Source organism: Mesoplodon mirus (genome assembly GCF_964341445.2).
Source record: "Mesoplodon mirus genome assembly, chromosome: 8".
NCBI classification, from domain to species: Eukaryota; Metazoa; Chordata; class Mammalia; order Artiodactyla; family Ziphiidae; genus Mesoplodon; species Mesoplodon mirus.
In genome coordinates this window covers 75,586,455-75,607,669 of record NC_138984.1, presented here as the reverse complement: position 1 = coordinate 75,607,669, position 21,215 = coordinate 75,586,455, and the positions used below count along the sequence as shown (strand labels likewise).

Here is a 21,215-nt window from a genome sequence, read left to right as displayed (position 1 = left end):
GGGCCTACAGAAAGCTTTCTCCCACACCAAGCTGAAGAAGCGTTTGCACTGCTCATGGCCCCAACCTGCTATTTTTTTAACATCTTTATTGGAGTATAATTGCTTTACAATGGTGTGTTAGTTTCTGCTTTATAACAAAGTGAATCAGCTATACATATACATGTATCCCCATATCTCTTCCCTCTTGAGTCTCCCTCCCACCCTCCCTATTCCACTTCTCTAGGTGGTCACAAAGCACGGAGCTGATCTCCCTGTGCTATGCAGTTGCTTCCCACTAGCTATCTGTTTTACATTTGGTAGTGTATATATGTCCATGCCACTCTCTCACTTCATCCCAGCTTACCCTTCCACCTCCCCATGTCCTCAAGTCCATTCTCTAGTAGGTCTGCGTCTTTATTCCCGTCTTGCCCCTAGGTTCTTCATGACCATTTTTTTTGAAGATTCCATATATATGTGTTAGCATACGGTATTTGCTTTTCTCTTCCTGACTTAACTTCACTCTGTATGACAGACTCTAGGTCCATCCACCTCACTACAAATAACTCAATTTTGTTTCTTTTTATGGCTGAGTAATATTCCATTGTATGTATGTGCCACATCTTGTTTACCCATTCATCTGTCGATGGACACTTAGGTTGTGTCCATGTCCTGGCTATTGCAAATAGAGCTGCAATGAACATTGTGGTACATGACTCTTTCTGAATTATGGTTTTCTCAGGGTATATGCCCAGTAGTGGGATTGCTGGGTCGTATGGTAGCTCTATTTTCAGTTTTTTAAGGAACCTCCATACTGTTCTCCATAGTGGCTGTATCAATTTACATTCCCACCAACAGTGCAAGAGGGTTCCCTTTTCTCCACACCCTCTCCAGCATTCATTGTTTCTAGATTTTTTGATGATGGCCATTCTGACTGGTGTAAGTTGATATCTCATTGTAGTTTTGATTTGCATTTCTCTAATGATTAATGATGTTGAGCATCCTTTCATGTATTTGTTGGCTATCTGTATATCTTCTTTGGAGAAAAGTCTGTTGAGGTCTTCTGCCCATTTTTGGATTGGCCAACCTGCTATTGATCCCTCTACATACTCTGGACCCTTGGATTATGCTCTCCTCTTGGCCAGACAACCCCCATTGGCTCTCGACTGGACAGCCCTCCCCCCATTTCTTTAGCATACCTTAAATTTGAGGGCCTGCCTCCCGACACTAACAACACTTAATATGCCTTCCCCTTCCTAGCCAGACCCCTAAGGAAAAGGTCCTCTAAGTTGTTCAATTTTTTAACTGTGAAATACTTCAAGAGTATTGACAAGTGTAAACATTACGTCTCTGCACACACATACCCATTATAGAGATTTAATAGCAGTTCTTCCTATTCCTCTTTCTCAGGGCCTGAGGTAGCCTGAGCTCAGCATACTTGAGACCTGAGCCTCCAGATTGAGGCCACCAGACACACATGGCAAAAAAAAAGGAAGACAGAGGGGCACTTTGTAGGACTGGCCCTGGGCACTTCCTCCTTCCTCCTCTAAAACCCTCAAGTGGGTAAGCTCACACAGGTCAGATGGTCTCAGATTTGAAACCATGAACTATTGATGGATTGACGACCGTTGAGAGGCAGCATTCCTGTGTGCTTAGATTAAGCACTTCACAGTTGCTGTCAGTGGCCTTTAGGAGACTGCCATGTTTCTCAGGCTGGCTTTTTTTACTCTGAAGCACCAGGGTGGGTGCTTTAGTAGCACTTAAACTCTTTTCTGCCATTGATGGAGTTAATTTATGACTCCATGCCCCAGGAACAGGAAAACAAAAAAGGCGTGTAACATTGATTTTTTTTTTGAAACTCCGTATTTCTCTTATTTCAGAGCACATTGGCAGTGAAGCAGTGGAAGTGTGGATAGGTCTGAATCAGCTAGATGAAAATGCTGGTTGGCAGTGGTCTGATAGAACACCACTCAACTATCTGAACTGGAACCCAGGTACCTGCAGCGTTTTGTTTACCTTCAACAGGGGGCATCGTCCCATAGCCTAAAATAGCAATATTTCCCACATATGTATACGACGTGTTATTGTGAAAGTGGCTTATAAACATTTTTAAAGCCTGATTGAATTTCTATAAGGCATGCTTTTCCAAACGAGAAAATGGAGGCCGAGAAGGTAAGCCAAGGTTGCAGGAGGATTTGGGTCAAAACCAAGATTCTAGTCAGTTGTTTTAAAAATAGCAACAGAGATAAGAAATTAAATCTCAGAAGTAGATGTTTATGTACAGATCGTTTTCGTATATTTTTTCCCACTCTCTCCTAGTCAATTTCCTCTCTCTTCAGTTAACCTTTGCCCTCCAAAGACATGATCAATTACTGTCTTACATCAGTATGTCTCGCACAAAAAAAGGAAAATTGGTTTTTCTTATGGATTCTAAGTCAATTACATTAACTATGTAATACAACGCACTCACATTCTGTTTAAATGTGTTGTTTAAAAGATGGTTATAGTTGAACCTTGAATAACTGGAAAATATAATAAAGTACGATTGCATTTTGTGAAAAAAAATAGCAACAGATTGCAAAATATCTCTCTACCTTAAAACAATAAAATCAGCTGTTGCTATCTTTGGGAAATCATTTCATTGTCATGCCTGGACTTCAACTGCAAAATCATAAATGTAATATCTTATAGGATTTACTACATATGCCAAAGAGAAGGGCTGTCTCCTTGATGCTAAAACTACATTTCAGTATATATTGAACTAATTGCTTTTGCTTCTAACATTAAATACACATACATTGTATTTTCAGAAATAAATTTTGAGCCATTTGTTGAATATCACTGTGGAACTTTTAATGCATTTATGCCAAATGCCTGGAGAAGTCGGGATTGTGAGTCCACTTTGCCTTACATATGTAAAAAATATCTAAACCATACTGATCACGAAGTAGTTGGTGAGTTTTTATTTTAAGCTGTTTTTATAAGTTGCTTACTTGCCCTCTCAATATATTCAAAGTCCTTTATTTTTTGCTAATAATTTATAATTTAAACTTAGCTAAGGCTAGTTTTTATATGAATAAAAATGTGTAACAAGATAAGATCTGTTATTCCAAAGGCACCATGAATTTAATAAATGCATTTAGGTTTTTACTAAAAACTAAAGCAAAATAACCTAAGTATAGAAAACATTTTCTCCCTCTCTTTTTAAAAACTTTGCTTTCTTATTCATTCTGCCTTAGAAAAACAAGATATGCTTCATTTTCTATTCTAGTTGAGTTTTATTTATGGTTACCCTAGAAATTAAACATATGAATTAGAAAATAGTTTTATAAAATTCTTTACTTCATCGATCTCCTATCATACTCTATATCTCTTATTAGTAATACTTCCTCCTTGAAATAACAAACAAAACTTTTAGGTGTACCTAAGACTTAAATACCACATAATCACAATCTAGTACCTGAAGCTCAGTTATTTCTATTGTTAAGATCTATTACTTCTTCTTAGTTTCTATGAAATTAATGTCTGAACTCAGGAGGTAGAGATAAAAACATAACCATTTTTAAAGAATCATTACCAGCATAATTAGAAACAACTCTACATTTAAAATAATAATCTGAATTATCTTTCTAAAATATTATCCCTTACAGTTAAGCTTTTTTATTTTATTTTATTTTTTATAGATTTATTTATTTATTTATTGGCTACGTTGATTCTTCATTGCTGTGTGCGGGGTTTCTCAAGTTGTGGCGAGCAGGGGCTACTCTTCATCGACGTGCGTGGGCTTCTCATTGTGGTGGCTTCTCTTGTGGAGCACGGGCACGCGGGCTTCAGTAGTTGTGGCTTGCGGGCTCTAGAGCACAGGTTCAGTAGTTGTGGCTCACGGGCTTAGTTGCTCCGCGGCATGTGGGATCTTCCGGGACCAGGGATCGAACCCATATCCCTTGCATTAGTAGGCAGATTCTTAACCACTGCACCACAAGGGAACTCCCCAATTAAGCTTTTTAATTTATGATATTATGTTATGTTAATTTACAATATTGTGTTAGTTTCAGGTGTATAGCAAAGTGATTTAGTTGTGTATATATATATATTATTTTTCAGATTCTTTTCCATTATAGGTTATGACAAGATACTGAATACATTTCCCTGTGCTATACAGTAGGTCCTTGCTGTTTGTCTATTTTACATAGAGTAGTATGTATCTGTTAATCCCAATCATCTAATTTATTCCCCCCCTTTCCCCTTTGATACCCATAAGTTTGTTTTCAATGTCTGTGAGTCTATTTCTCTTTTATAAGTAAGTTCATTTGTATCATTTTTTTAGATTCCACACATAAGTGATATCATATGATATTTGTCTTTGTCTGACTTACTTCATTTAGTATGATAATCTCTAGGTCCATCCATGTTGCTACAAATGGCATTACCTCATTCTTTTTTATGGCTGAGTAGTACTCCATTGTATATATGTACCACATCTTCTTTATCCATTCATGTGTCGATGGACATTTAGGTTGCTTCCATATCTTGGCTACTGTAAATAGTGCTGCTATGAACATTGGGATGAATGTATATTTTTGAATTAGAGTTTTCATCTTTTCTGGAGTTTTCAGGAGTGGGATTGCAGGATCATATGGTAACTCTATTTTCAGCTTTTTAAGGAACCTCCTTACTGTTTTCCATAATGGTTGTACCAATTTATGTTCCTGCCAACAGTGTAGGAGGGTTCCCTTTTCTCCACACCCTCTTACAATTAAGCTTTAACTTTTATTTTCCTTTAAGTAGCTAAGCCTAAAGATATTGTAGAATATGGGGTTGAGGAGAAGAAGCATCTCATCATTTTTTTACATAGAGATTTTTTCATTATGTCAAGAATGTGCTGACATCGCTATCACTGTTATTGTCCTGTCCCTCCCTCTTTTCCTTTCATTTTCCTGCCTCAATTTCTTCTGTCTTCATTTTTTTTTTCTTATGCCCTCCTGCACTGCCTCCTGCTATCCTTCTTTTCTTCAATTTTATTTGCTCTCCTGATCTATTAATTGAGGTCAGAAGACCAGAAATGATGGTAGCTAAGCTAAGTTTGTTTGGATTATTTGCTGTTGTTTCAAGTCCAACAAATACTTTTGATGATCTAGTCCAGTGTCTTCCAACTGTGCATCCAGGGTCCCCAGGTTCCTTCCTTACCTCCACCCTTGCGTCAGTCAGAGAAGTTCCTCTTTTATCTTTTTATCTTACCTCTAGAGTGAAGTTTAGGGTTCATTTTTTTAAGGGATTCTGTGACTGTGTTTTTAGGTTGATGTTATCTATCTATCTAAATGTTCTAACATTCATCCACTGTGATTCTAATAGCTGTCAGAGTCCTAGAAGCGATTTTAAAAGAATGTCTTGTTTCCCAAATTAGCAGTGAAGTTGTTTCTAACTAAGTTAGTGCTTAAGGGAGGCACCCAGTTGTGGTTAATAAAATAAAGTAAAAATGCTGTCATCAGGCTGGGGGCAAGCTCCTAGAAGAGGAGAGCCAAAGTTGGCATGCACACAGCTGCCTTCCCTGTCAGTGTTAAAGCACCGTGGCATTATTTGGCTGTAAGTTGAACCCAGAGTCCATATGAACCCAGAGGGACATCAGAGGCACTCAGCCTGACCCCCAAAATAAAAGCTATCATCTCTGTTCTAGATAAAGTGGCCAGAATTTCAGATTCTTTTCAGCTGAGAATAACTATCTACACCCCCCCCACCTAATACTGTATATAAAAATCCTTTAAAAAGCATTTAAATTGTGTTCCATAATACTCCTCTTTTAGTGTAAAAAGGTTTTTTTTAATGGATAGCTCTAAATGCTAAATTTTATATCTAGCCCTGACTCTCACTTTGGTTGTATGACCTTTATCAAGTCTCCTTAACCTCTTTGTGCCTTAGATAGCTCATCTGGAAAATGAAGCATTGAGGTCCATTAGATCCTAGATCCAGATCATAGATGGGATCATTTTCAAGTCTGAAGATCTAGAATGCTATGATCTATATCTTATTGTATTATATGCTTCTGTTTTTCAAATTTAAAAAATAATCATATATTAATGGTGATTTATATTGGGGGTAATAAGTAATGTTAAAACAATTGTGGAAAATAACTTTGTTTTTTGTTGGTTTGAAAAGAAAACGATGCTTGGAAATATTATGCTACCCACTGTGAGCCTGGCTGGAATCCCCACAATCGTAATTGCTATAAACTTCAGAAAGAAAAAAAGACCTGGAATGAAGCTTTGCATTCTTGCCAGTCCAATAACAGTGCATTAATAGACATAGATTCGTTAGCAGAAGTGGAGTTTCTTGTAACCCTCCTTGGAGATGGTGAGTGCCAAATGTCTTTGGTTTAAGAAGTATGAAATATAATGTAGTAACTCTCTTTATTAGTGAAGTTGAAAAGAAATTAAGCTATTTAAAATTGATTCTTTATGGCACATGTATCTGAAATTTCCAAATAATATCCAGGAGTGAAAATTCACTGAATTTTTACAAAATACATATTCAGAAACTTTGTAACATCTCATAGATGCCAGATATATTACATGCTTTCATTTTGGGTTGTTTTTTTTTTTTAAGGGGGAAAGGTCATTTCCTGAAACTTCTAATTTAAAAAACCTGAACCTGTAATTTAGCATAATGGGCACTAGATAGCAGTAATGTGCTGTGGCCATGTAATCCAAGCAATAAAGGAAATTCCTTACAAAAATGATTATATTTAAATAACTTTAGCCAGTGAAAATGGGTAATTTATTTGGTGTGGTGTTTTTCAAGCTGTGTAGCATGTTCAGGGGTTCCAAGCTCTGAGACCTCCACCCAACTTTACCCACCAGAGCAGATCTGCCCCTACCTATGTCATATATGGACATAGAATTCTGCTGGAAAACATTGAAATCATTGACTGAGAGTACATCTATTTTTAGTGGAAAAATCCAGCATCTACTCTATTTCAATGTTAGGTTTTAGTTTGTAGTGAAAACAAAACTCCTTCTGTCATTGTTCCTCACACTTTGCATTTGGGATTGAAAGAATCCTGTGGCTGCCTCTGTGTCAGCAGGACACTGGAACACTCTCCCAGCCATCGAGGGTCTTTTCACCCTACCTAGACTGGCAAGCTTTATTTTATTTACTTTTCCAGCAACCCCACTGCTCCTATTCAATGCTTCTAAGAATTTCTGCTCCTTTTTTTTTCCTAGCCAAAAGAAAAAAAAGTAAAGCTAGACATCATTAAAAGGTTTTTTTCTAAGTGCCTTTTCTTAATTCAATTGACCTTCTTATTTTTCCTTTTTAGGGGTAGAAGAAAAACCAGACTTTTCAGATCTACTTTCCATACTGTAGCACAAACTAACTAGAGTCCTGGCAACCTGACTTGCTTAAGCTTTGTCCTTGCCCTGGCTTTCACTGACACTCTGCCTCACTTATAAGGCCTATATTGAGCAGATCTGGATAGATTAAGGGGGGAAAGGTTTAAGCAGGTATTTTATACCAAAACTTAAACAGGTTTAATTCCAAGAAGAAACAAAGAAGGAATCACATGCAAAGTGGTATATATTGGTAATAACCCCTCTGTGTTATCACCTTTGCAGATACTAGGATTCTTGTAAGTAATTTACGTTTATCTCTTGCAGAAAATACATCAGAAACATGGATTGGTTTGAGCAACAATAAAATTCCAGTTTCCTTTGAATGGTCTGATGGCTCCTCAGTCATCTTTACTAATTGGCACACACTTGAGCCCCAAATTTTTCCAAATAGAAGCCAGCTATGTGTCTCAGCAGAGCAATCTGTAAGTTGATTCATTTGTTCAATGCTCACTTTGCTGGACTTGTACTGAGGGCCACCTGTGCCAGGGACTTGGTCTGTGGCAGAGACCAAGACAGGCACAGTGCCTGCTCCTCCTGGGGCTTCCACACTAAGCAGTAAAACATATACACACTAAAAACACATGGTAATTATAGTTGTGATGATAGCTCTGAGGACATAGGTTCAAGATGGTGAGAAACTTGGGTTGGGACAGCTACTTCAGACAAGACAGTCAAGGAGGGCTCTCTGAAGAGGTGGCATTTAAGCTGGGACTTGAAGAAAAAAAATCTCTTGAAGAGCAGGAGAGCATTCCAGGCAGGGGGAAGCTGCCCAAAGGCAGGCCAAGGCTTGCCATGTTTGATAATCAAAAAGGAGACCAGGATGGTGTGGAGGTATGGACGGTGAAAGATGGTAGGAGATGGGGCAGGAAGAATGCAAAAATGTGAGGCTTATAGGCCTGGGATAGGACCCACTAAAGGGCTTCAAGGAGACGAAAGCATGACCTGATTTATATTTTAAGAGCAACTGTGGCTGCTACATAGAGAATTGATTGGAGAGAAGAGGGTGGAAGCAGAGAGACCAGTCTGGAAGCTACTCCTGTGGTTGAATTAGGGTAGTGAATATGGAGACAAGAAGACAGATTCAAGGATCCTCTAGAAGACAGGAATTGTTGCTAAAGCAGACATGGGGGTGAGAAACAGGTAGATTTTTCGTTTGAGCACCCACCATTTTGGTGGATGGGGGTGCCACTGACCACCCTGGTGAAGCTGAGGGGAAGAACCAAGGAGTTGGGAAATTACTCTGGAAGGTGATGGTTTTTAAGCTCCATTACCTTCTTAACATAAAAGGATTTCAACACTGTGTGTAACCTCTTTGAAAACTGCGAATCAATGGAAAACCTTGCTCTTTTCTTCACATGAATGTGATGGTCCCAGTGACCTTAACATTACACTTACCTTTATGTGCTAGTCTCTCATTTATCTAAAACCTCTGATTATACAGAATTTGTTTAATCCCAAGACATTTGAAGGGTTTTTTAAAATATGTTTAGAATAGACAATCTCTTTGATCAGATAGCTACTGAAATCACTGGTGAAGTTTTAGGAGGTTATTGGGATTTGGTAGGCAAGCTTACTCTTTTAAGACACCAGGATACTATATCAAGTTCCCCCAAGAAGCAGTTTATTAAATGTTACTTAAGTAGCTTGACAAAGTGATTGTGCCAGCCAAGCATGGGAAATGTCTAAGCATTTATTTTTTTTTTAAGCACTTACTTTATGACACATTTCATTGTTTTATCTTTCAAGGCTGTCACAAATCCATGAAGTTACAATGACAGTGCTCAGGCAGTGTCTCAGAGTCACACTTGAGGGGGAACAATGACCTCTCCAAATGTTTATTTGGGGTGTTACTCTGCTGAAAACCACTATAGTTTATTCTACAGTATTTGATGCTTTATTGGTTCATTAGTTTTGATATAATTAAGTTGATCTTAGTTTCCTATTGACATTCTCCTTTCTTATTTGACAGACATGGGTATTTCACTTAGCATATTCACAAAGCAGGAGCCAACATTTGGACAGAGAAATTGTTTTTAAGAGAGTGAGGATAGGTATTAATATTATTGGATGTGTTAGGACAATGCTGCTATAAATGTGGTATTTTGTGGCCCCTTTTTAGCAACTCAGTAGCTCCTTAAATAGTAGATGCATAAAAAGTAACACTTATTCCCCTAAAGTTGAACTCAATATGAATGTAATTATTATAATTAACTAGTTGCTAAACATGGTCGATACCTCAATTTGAATCTGAGAGGTTGGTAACCATTCATCTGTCCATCCAATAGTTACTAAGCAACTACAGTGTGCCTGACAATATCCTATAACTGGATGGTTTGCTGGAGACTCCATGGGGATGGGCTACAAGGCTGCTCTTACAGGTGAAGGTGTCAGCCTCCTACATAATATGTTTCTGAGGGTCATGGAAGAGCTCTCTACTCACCTAAAACTCTGTATGCCTGAGATAACTAAAATTTGAATTTGAATGGTGTGGTTTTAGCCTAAAGGTCTGGTTTGAATTAAAATAAAAAATACTTTGGGAGGATAAAATTTTAATCAGTTAGCAGTTATTGTATTTCATCATTAATGAAAGATATGAGAACAGCCTTCATTAGAACTAGGAGAAGACGTGAAGGTATCTGCCTGTCATATAAAGAGGAAATGGAGTGGGGCTTTGGAGAATTCATGATGAAGGGTACTGGGGGTTGAACATGAAGTTCAGCTATGATAATGTTATCTCGGGTGATTCATGGTGCTTTCCAGGCATTTCCCCAGCATCAGGTTTATACAGTATCAGGTAAGCAGTGAAGCATTCATTTAACACCTAGAAGTGATTGGAGAGAAGAAGCAGCATTCTCACTTGGTCAGGGGAATAGTTTCATATAAGTCGCCCTCAAAGTGTGGCCCCCAGAGCAGCAGCATTCACATCACCTAAAAACTTGTTAGAAATACAAATTCTCAGGTCCCACCTGACTTACTGAATGAGACACACGGATCCCAATCAACTGTGTTTTAGTAACCCCTGCAGGTGATTCCAGTGCACACAAAGGATTGAGAATCACTACTTATCCCATCTTTAACAAAATGTTGAGAGCAGTTTACTGTAAAGCCAGACCTCCCACTCGTATGTAGAGAATCAACCTTTTCTAACACAAGATCCTGACACATTACGCCCCCTTGAAACATGCATTATTAATCATATTTTAATTCAGAATTATTGACTTTGACTATCAGCATCAATAATGGAGTGTATTCATTCATCTTGTAATATTTTTTCTCTTAGGAGGGACACTGGAAAGTTAAAAATTGCAAAGAAACACTTTTTTACGTTTGTAAGAAAACAGGCCATGTCCTTTCTGAAACTGAATCAGGTTGCCAAAAGGTAAGAGCTGTGAACATTGCAGGGACTTCATAACCAGACTGATTTATCCACCAACAAATTAAAGTGAATCTCTCTCCCTCTCTTTCCTGCCTTGGCTCCCTCCTGTCTCTCTTTCCCCTCCTTCCCTTCCTTTCTTCTTTCCTTCCCTTCTTTTTTTTCTGAGTGGGCTATTGTAACAAACCAAACAATTATCAGCTAAGAGCACATGAAAGATTTACAGCTCTGTGAAGGATTGTTGTCTTACCATCTACTTCCACCCAAGACTAGTTTTCTTCTGAGATAAGAAATGTAAATGATCCTGTTATACCATCTGTATAAACAATGCCTATCATGTGATACACTGTCTCACACGCGGTTTTCATTGTCTTCCAATGAAGGCTGTCAGAGTGAAAGCAAATGAATTCCTTTGAGTCAGAGAGTGACCTTCTGCATCCAGAGTCTTGTTTTCCTTTTCACTTTTCTTAAACTTGAATATTTGAATAAAATACAATAACAAAGAGAAGTGTATGTTTGCAACACATTTATTATTTAGGAAAGGGATAATAAAAATACTTTGTATTTTAAGTAATAAGCTATTTTTGGTACTTAAAGTACTATTTTCAGTACTAAAAATAATAAAAAACATACTTTAGGTTTAAACTTTAAAGGTAGAAAATAATGTCTTAAATTTCTTAAAATACATTCAATATTCTGCAGTGTTACAAAAAATTTATCTATCAGTGTCCTTAGCACATGCATTCCCTCTCTCTCTCTCTCTCTCTCTCTCTCACACACACACACACACACACACACACACACACACACACACACACCCCTAAAAATTTTGGATTTAACTATTGGAGATTTTTATGCTGTGTGAGTCTTAAAATGTTCACAAATCTGGTTTTTATGCAATTCTCTTTTAATTATTTTCTCTTCTAATCCAGTTACTTATGTTCCAATTAAACGATAACCCCTCTCTTCAGAAACTGCATTTGATTCATTCATCAATGTGTAAGCATATTAGTTATTCTTCACACTTTAGCTGAACAATACATGTGCCATAGCTGACATGTGACCAGACGTTTTACCTAATGATTACATTTCCTGAATTAGTTATTACTGATCACTGATCTAATCTCTATCTGATCAGAAATATTGAAAAAAATCCATCCTACAGTGGCTTTCAAGGCAACTCAACATGTTTTATTTGTGTCGAAAGAGTAATTAACTTCTTACACAGCAAAAACAACCGATGTTCTATCTAAACTTTTGTATACTGCTTCCCTCTTTCTGACCAGCCTTATCAATATTTAAGGATTCTGGGTTCAGAGCCAGTTCTTTACTCTTATGGCAAAATTCCATTAATTTCTTTATGCATCTATGAATATGGTTTCGAAAGTTTCCTTTCTTTTAGCCATCTGCTTCAGTGCAATTCTCTAAGCAGTCTGCACAGGCAAAACCAACTTATAAAATAAGTCTGGATAATTTCAAAGCAGAAATTTTTAAAAATTTTATTTCCATCTGAGTCACTTTTGGGGGACTAGATAATATGAGCAATCGTTTCAGTACTGTCACCATCATGATTTCATGTAAAATGAAATGGCACCTCATGTACAAAGGATATTCACAAATACAATCAATTATTCTTCCCACTTTCATTGTGCGGACAAAGGCTTATAGTAGAGTCTTTGTTTTTCGGTTATTACTATGCCACATTTCCCCCCCCACCCCTTCCTTGAGCCTGTTCAAGTTCTTGGGTTTTTTGTTTTGCTAAGCAGCCTATGATCTAAAAACCACTAATGAAGAAGGAGTACTTTGTCAGAAAGGTCAAATTGTCAGCCTTCCTCCTCCTGTCCTTCCAAATACAAAAGCAGTCTAACCTCCCTGCCCCCTCTGGAGTGACCCACGGAGGGGTTCTGGCTGACACTGTCAATTACTCACACAGATAAGATTGGGGAGAGAAGTTAAGGGAGTGAATTCAGAGCACATCCTGGTGGGCTGGATGTGGTGTTCCTGTGATCCACGCCTCATTTAATAATGTTTTGAACTAAAATAGCTTATTTCTAAAATAAGATTTTTCTCTAATTTACTGCAAGGTTGAGACATTTTCTGAGTAGTATAGCAGAAATCATTTTATATCTGATCAAAATCTGGCAAGTATTGGCATGACACAAAATGAAGTGTATTTTAAAACTGGTGAATACATAAAAATAGACTGATAGAAGTGATATGATTTTATAATATTGGAAGAGAAAGAACTAAAATAACTAAGTTGAAATATAGAAGACTAATGAACCCATGTCTCCTGTACCGTATGATTTTAAAGAATAGAGCCACCCTTCTTTGCTCCCAGGGCTTAGCCATACACGTTTGTCATTTTTTTGTCTAGGCACCAAAGCTTGTTTGCTTTCTCTCTAAAAGGCTAGCCAGTTGACTAAGGAATAATCTTTACCAAAAAGTATATATATATTTTAGCCAATCTCTATTCGGAACTTGACGATCCAGACAAAACCATTCTGGATTGCACCAAAATTAGGTTCCAGGCCAGTTTATCCACTAGTCTCTAACTTAGATCATCTAAGTCCCTAATCTCAGTGGGATAACATGAAATAAGCAGTATGAAAGACCCTTAAAAAAAAAACAGTACAGCGTTATCTAGATACTTATATCCTCTTTGCTCATACCGAGTTCCTGGCTCTATTCTGGGGTCTCTGCCTGCATTTTCTCCCCTTGATTCTCAGAACAACCCCATGAATACTATTATTATCCATATTTACAGAGGGGAAAACTAAGACACGGAGCGATTAAATAAGGTCACATGATGGTGGAGCCAGGATTCAAACCCATGCATTCTGTCCTTAAAGCCAACACATTTGATTTTTACCATCCCATAGGAACCATTTACAGTAAATCTTATAAGTCTGAACAGAGAGAGAGAGATGGAGAGAGAGAGAAAGAGAGAGAGAGAGTGTGTGTGTGTGTGAGAGAGAGAGAGAGAGAGAAAGAGAGAGAGAGAGAGAGGAAAGGAGAGAAGGAGAGATCTTGAGTGAATGTCCCTTTTCTTTAATTTGCTTTTAAGGTTTTGGGCTTAAAGATTTTAAATTAGTTAAAACATTTAGGTTTTAAGAATTAATTAAATAAATGTAGAAGTGGCTGTAGCTAATGGTAGATAGAATAAATATAAATATATCAAGACAAACATTCAAGTTTTGAGTTTTGAGTGGGTCAGAGAAGAAACTGGTAAATGAGAATACACCAAAAATATATATATTTTACTATTTAACTAAATCAGATTGTGTCCTTAATTTTCATTTTCCTTGTTTAAGGGATGGGAGAGACATGGTGGATTCTGTTACAAAATTGACACCGTCCTTCGAAGCTTTGACCACGCCTCCAGTGGTTACTACTGTCCTCCTGCACTTGTAACCATTACAAACAGGTAAAATAGAAATTTTCTATCAGAAACATGCAGTGCTTTCTTGCCGTGAGGGTTCTTGGAGTGATAAAATCTAGCCACAATCAGTAACTAGTGAAAATCTAAAGTGTACTGTACAACAGAGTATTAGGTTATTTAAATTATTGATTTAGAGGAATTTAAACCATACAATGTTAATTTTAAATTGGTTTTTGAGTAACAAATAGTAAAATGTAAGATGTCTTTTATTTTCCATAGATCTCTTAATTACCTAGCTTCGCTAATATATTCAGTTCTAATGATATTTTATCTAAGTGCTTGTAATAGAAAAGAAATGTTATTTAAGTATGAAGTGTTTTTTAAATGTAATGTTTATGAGTCATGTGGAGTTTTTATAGAACAAAAGTAAGTAAAACTAAACTGTGGAGGATTTTCAAATGCTTCCCCATTGCTTCTTAGGTCTACATTTGTTTAGATTTAGATTTCTCTATGCACAGGTATCTTTACCATACAAACAGAGAAACTGTGCCCTTTTTACACTCCATACAATTTGCAACATGTTACAGATGTGTATCAAGGGATAAAAGTACCAACATCGGAAGAGACCTCAGTGTCACTATCAGTGCCAGGAGGACAGTGAGAGCTAGGAGACAGACTCCTCCAGGTTGAAGACAGAAGCAAGGTAGAACTCTTCAGTGGTTCCGTGGAAAACTATACCCACAAAGCAAGTCGCTTGCTTTTTTACCGAGGTCATTGCCTTTAAAAACATCTGTTGAAGACCAGGAAGCAGGACAACTGGTGCTATGGTTTTATCTAGAGACCCCTTCACATGCAGGTCTAACCTGTAGCAGGAATTCTGTGTGCTTTCTCTGCTCTCTCCACATGGGAAGTCAACGTTCAAAGCCGCCAGTATTTCCTTCCTCCTCTTACCTCTTACCTCTGTCCCAGTCTTTCCTCCAAACAATGCACAGGAATGCACACACATACACACACACACACACAGGGATAGACTGACCGCATTTGGCAAAATAAATTGCCAGGTGAAATATGTTATGCTCAAGAAACCCTTTCTTTGGGGCACAGCACCACTTCTGATGTATCTCAGTGTTGCTTTTAGTTCTCCTTTCTTCTTCCCAGAATAGCTGCCATGCAGAAGAAAGCCTTTATCTGCAGCCTTGTTCACCCACCCACAAGCTTTCGAGAGTACCTTGGGCTAGAAGTCCTCCAGTCAGTGAATCAACATTGGGCTTTATTCAGGATCTTGACCAATGAAGCTATGCTCTTTCGTTAATTATAATGTTTTTCACTGAAGAAAAAGGTCTAATTATTTCACCTGTTTTTACATCTTATTCTTTCTTTTTTTGTGTGTAATATTCATTGAGTGTCTATCACATACCTGGCACTGTGTTAACTCCTTTTCATATGTTATCTGACTATGCAAAAATCAACAGTCAAGAGTTTATTAGAGGGACTTCCCTGGTGGCGCAGTGGTTAAGAATCTGCCTACCGATGCAGGGGACACAGGTTCGGGCCCTGATCCGGGAAGATCCCACATGCCGCGGAGCAACTAAGCCCGTGTGCCACAACTACTGAGCCTGCGCTCTAGAGCCCACGAGCCACAACTACTGAGCCCACTCACCACAGCTACTGAAGCCTGTGTGCTCTAGGGCCCATGCTCCACAACAAGAGAAGCCACCGCAATGAGAAGCCCGCGCACTGCAAGGAAGACTAGCCCCCGCTCACTGCAACTAGAGAAAGCCTGCACACAGCAACGAAGACCCAACGCAGCCAAAAAATAAATTAAAAAAAAAGTTTATTAGAAAATTATTTATTGAATATCTATACTGTGAGAGGCATCATATTAAACACTGGCATGCTGTACAAAAAAATAAATAAAAATAAAAGGCATAGTGCAGTTGCCCAGGTGCCACTTGCAGGCCAGCAGCTAAAGAGATAGAACATAAACGCATGAAACAAGTGAAGAAAGTGGAATAACACAATAAATGGACAAACTCAAAGTGACATTACAGATAACTCATAGTGCCAAAGTGACCCAAGTAAGGCAGAAACCTGTTAAGAGTTCAAACACTTCACTTTCTCAGAATCCTTTGGGGACCTCATGCAAATGATAGAAAGTGTCCAGAAAAAAACCTACTATGTTTCATTTCCCCCAAAACTGAATAAGAGAGTGTGTTGTGAATACTATAAATTTTTTTATAAACTGTATTCAGTAGCCAAAGCTGATGTGTAGTCCAACTCTAAAGCAGATCTATAGCTTGGGTAAATTTGTTTTCATCCCCTCCTCGACCTCCTGGGCCCCCCAGGTGACCTTCGCTGGCATGCTACTCAGTCACCAGTCAAGCCCCCGAGTACTACACGTTAGTCCCAGTGAGGCAGCTCTCCCAGGCGGTTAACATGCATGAACACTGCCTTGCAAACATGTCTGCATCCAGAGCAATGACTCAAAAATGAGACATAGAAGTTGAAGACAGGAAGTGTCCTAAGCTCTTGATTTTTATTCATTCGGACCTTATCAGATAAGAAACAAAGACCCACGGCATACTGTTCTTTGAGTGACAATTCACATTCGAGTATTTTTCAACAGCATCTTTTGTCTGAGAATGTTGGGCAGTAGATGGACAGTCTCCTCAGATCCAGGAGTATCCACTAGCAGCCTTGGTAATCATTTTCTTCCATTACAGATTTCCTGTTTGAGTTACACCCCTGTCACTCACCAGTACCCAAGCTTGTAGTTGCTAATTGATTTTCTACTCTTCTGCACAACTGAGCAACAGATTTTATGGGCACAATCAGAACCACCTGCTACAAATTACATACTTCTTTTGTTATGGGGCAACTGCTCCTGGCCTAGGACTTTTAACACTTTGTGGAAGAGACAGGGGAAGAAAAACAAACCCTTATTGCCAAATAACAGAATTTTATTTGCTTGCTGTTAGAAAATTTTGTTAGGCCTGGCCACCTGCTTTCAGACAGAGCACGAATGCAAAGCTTGAGTTCCAATGTTACCATGGATAATTGTCTAAATGCATGTATATCTAAACCTTGAATCAATCAGCCTTGGAATATTTGTACAAAATAATCCAAATGACATTCGATTTTGAGAATTTTGCCCAAAATGAGAAATGCTGCAATATCTCATTTTCCCCTAAGTTTAAATGTGCATTTTTTGCAAGCATTTTTATAGCTCTGCCGTTTTCTTGCAACCATATCCCCCAAACACATTTACAGTTAACTTTTTAATATTGTGGAAAAATATAATACATAACAAAATTATCATTTTAACCATTTTAAATGTACAGTCCAGTGGCAATAAGTACATTCATATTATTGTACAACCATCACCACCATCCAGCTCCAAAATATTTTCATCTTCCCAAACTGAAATTCTGTATCCACTAAACACTAACTCCCCATTTCCCTTGCTCCCAGCTTTTGGCAACCACCATTCTACTTTCTGTGTCTGTGAAGTTGACTACTACAGTTACCTGATAAGTAGGATCATACAGTAGTTGTCTATTGTGCCTGGTTTATTTCACTTATCCTGATGTCCTCTAGGTTAATCCATGTTGTAGCATGTGTCAGAATGTCCTTCCTTTTTAAGGCTGAATAATATTCCATAGTATGGATATACTACATTTTGTTTATCCATTCATCTATTGATAGACACAAGATACTTCTGCCTTTTGGATATTGTGAATAATGCTGCTATGAATATGAATATCCAAATATCTTTCAAGTTCCTGCTTTCAATTATTTTGGGTACTATACCCAGAAGTGGAATCTCTGGATCATATAATAATTCTATTTTTAATTTTTTGAGGAACAACCATACTGGTTTCCATAGGAGCTACAACATTGTACATTCCCACCAATAGTGCACAAGGGCTCCAATTCCTCACCTCCTAGCCAAAACTTGCTTATTTTCTGTTTTTACATAATAGCCATCCTATGGATGTGATGTGGTATCTCATTGTGGTTTTGATTTGCATTTTCCTAATGATTAGTGATGCTGAGCATCTTTTCATGTGCTTATTGGCATCTTTATATCTCCTTTGGAGAAACGTCTATTCAAGTCTTTTACCCATTTTTGAACAGAAGTGTTTGTTTTCTGTCATTGAATTGTAGGAGTCTTTATATATTCTGGATATTAATTATCAGATACATAATTTGCAAATACTATCTCCTATTCGTGGGTTGCCTTTCACTCTGTTGATAGTGTCCTTTGATGTGCAAAAGTTTTTAATTTTGATTAAGTCCAATTTATCCTTTCTTATTTTTTTGCCGGTGCTTTTGGTGTTTTATCCAAGAAATCACTGCCACATTCAATGCCATGAAAAATTTCCCCTACGTTTTCTTCTAAGAGTGTTACAGTTTTAGCTCATATGTTTAGGTCTTTGATCCACTTTGTGTTAATTTTTGTAAATGGTGTAGGGTAAGAGTCCAGCTGCATTCTTTTGTAGGTGGATACTCACTTTTCACAACGTTATTATTGAAAAGACTGTCCTTTCCTCATTGAATGGTCTTGGCACCCTTGTGGAAAATCATTTGACCATATATGCAATGATTTATTTTTGAGTTCTCTATTCTATTCCATTGGTCTATATGTCTGTCTTTATGCCAGTATCACACTGTTTAGATTACTGTACTTTTTAGTAAGTTTTGAAATCAAGAAGTGTGAGACCTCCAACTTTGTTCTTCTTTTTCATGCTTGTTTTTGCTATTCAGGATGTCTTGAAATTCTGTATGAATTTTAAGATGAATTTTTCTACTTCTGCCCAAAAAAAAAAAATCACTGGGATTTTGACAGGGATTGCATTCAATCTGTAGATCACTTTGGGTAGTATGGACATTTTAACAATAAATCTTCCAATCCATGAATATGGGATGTCTTTACATTTATTTGTGGCTTCTTTAATTTTTTTAACATCTTTATTGGAGTATAGTTGCTTTACAAACTTGTATTAGTTTCTGCTGTATAACAAAGTGAATCAGCTGTATGTATACAAATATCCCCATATCCCCTCCCTCTTGCGTCTCACTCACATCCTCCCTATCCCACCCCTCTAGGTGGTCACAAAGCACAGAGTTAATCTCCCTGTGCTATGCAGCTGCTTCCCACTAGCTATCTGTTTTACATTTGGTAGTGTATATATGTCAATGCTACTCTCTCACTTCGTCCCAGCTTACCTTCCCCCTCCCCGTGTCCTCAAGTCCATTCTCTACATCTGCGTCTTTATTCCTGTCTTGCCTCAGGTTCAACAGAACCTTTTTTTTTTTTAGGTTCCATATATATGTGTTAGCATACAGTATTTGTCATTCTCTTTCTGACTTACTTCACTCTGTATGACAGACTCTAGGTCCACCCACCTCACTATAAATAACTCAATTTTGTTTCTTTATATGGCTGAGTAATATTCCATTGTAGGGGCCTCCCTGGTGGCGCAGTGGTTGAGAGTCCGCCTGCCGATGCAGGGGATACGGGTTCGTGCCCCGGTCCGGGAGGATCCCATATGCCACGGAGCGGCTGGGCCCGTGAGCCATGGCCGCTGAGCCTGCGCGTCCGGAGCCTGTGCTCCTCAACGGGAGAGGCCACGACAGTGAGAGGCCCGCATACCACAAAAAAAAAAAAAAAAAAAAAATATTCCATTGTATATATGTGCCATATCTTCTTTATCCGTTCATCTGTCAATGGACTATTTGTGTCTTCTTTAATTTCTTTCAGCAATGTTTTCTAGTTTTAAGTGTACAAGTCTTTTGCCTCCTTGGTCAAGTTCGTTCCCCAGTACTTCATTATTTTTTTTTTTTTTTTTTTTTTTTTTTCTTTTTTTGCGGTATGCGGGCCTCTCACTGTTGTGGCCTCTCCCGTTGCGGAGCACAGGCTCCGGACGCGCAGGCCCAGCGGCCATGGCTCACGGACCCAGCCGCTCCGCGGCATATGGGATCCTCCCAGACCGGGGCACGAACCCGTATCCCCTGCATCGGCAGGCGGACTCTCAACCACTGCGCCACCAGGGAGGCCCTTTTATTTTTGATGCTATTGTAAATGGAATTATTTTCCTTTTCAGATTGTTCATTGTTAGTATATAAAAATGCAACTGATTTTTGTGTGTTGATTTTGTATCCTCCACTTGCTGAATTCATTTATTAATTCTAACAGTTTTTATTTTTTTGGTAGAATGCAGTTAACTTTCTTTTTAAAAACACATTTTGGTTACCCTTTTTAGAATTACACAATAGAAACATTCTCATTGGTATAAATTCAAGCAAGCCAGAAGAATATCAACTAAAAAGTGAAAGTGCCCCCTTACCTTTACTCTTGCCCCCCTCCCAGCCAATCTCTCTTCCCTTCCCAAAGGTAACTGCCACTAAAAGTTTGAGTTGCTCTTCCAGGTTTATTTCTTGTGTACATATTGGATGTATTTTCTAATTCTATATTTTTCTTCTAGTCTTTTGAAAGAAACAATATCCAAAAACTTAACATTTCTAGTTCTTGAGGAATACCAGCAGAAACTTCTTGCAATAGTGGTCATGACACGTCTCCCATTTGAAAACTACTGATATTCTACTGCCATTCTTTACTTAAAAGAAAGAAATTTATCATTTTAATGTTAGTTCAGCAATAGAGTTAGTTATTTGAAAATGGTATCAAAAGTGCTAACAAGTGTTTTATTGGGAGAAATACAGTTGCAATTACTCAGCTCAAAGCTGAGTCCCTCCTAACCAAATCATGTATGTATGTGTGTGTGTGTATATATATATATATATATATATATATATATATATATATATATACATATACATATTGTTTAAGTTGAAATGGCTCTCTAGTGAAGCTACTTTCAATGCATTACATTTTTTCAAACTCTGGTTTTAGGTACCACAAACACAGTCATTAATTACTGATTTCTGCTAACTACTGTGTTATGCACAGACAAGAAACATCTTTTTTTTTCAGCTACATATGTTACTGGCTAAACTGATGAAGAAATATAATGTTCAATTAGAGATTTAAGCATAAAATACCTTTTTCAAAGTGTGCATTTTTGAAATATAAAAT

At 37.8% G+C, this 21,215-nt stretch overlaps 1 protein-coding gene across 1 annotated transcript in view; it reads left to right on the top strand.

Moving 5' to 3' along the window:
- The window catches only part of PLA2R1 (phospholipase A2 receptor 1), a gene marked incomplete at its 5' end in the record, with an annotated part of 121,411 nt that overhangs the window by 33,306 nt on the left and 66,890 nt on the right, over nucleotides 1-21,215 (top strand). Inside the window, 6 exon segments of the mRNA XM_082630323.1 lie at nucleotides 1,857-1,970; nucleotides 2,787-2,930; nucleotides 6,130-6,324; nucleotides 7,626-7,783; nucleotides 10,642-10,740; nucleotides 14,049-14,161. Of these exon segments, the coding sequence (XP_082486449.1) occupies nucleotides 1,857-1,970; nucleotides 2,787-2,930; nucleotides 6,130-6,324; nucleotides 7,626-7,783; nucleotides 10,642-10,740; nucleotides 14,049-14,161 (823 nt within the window).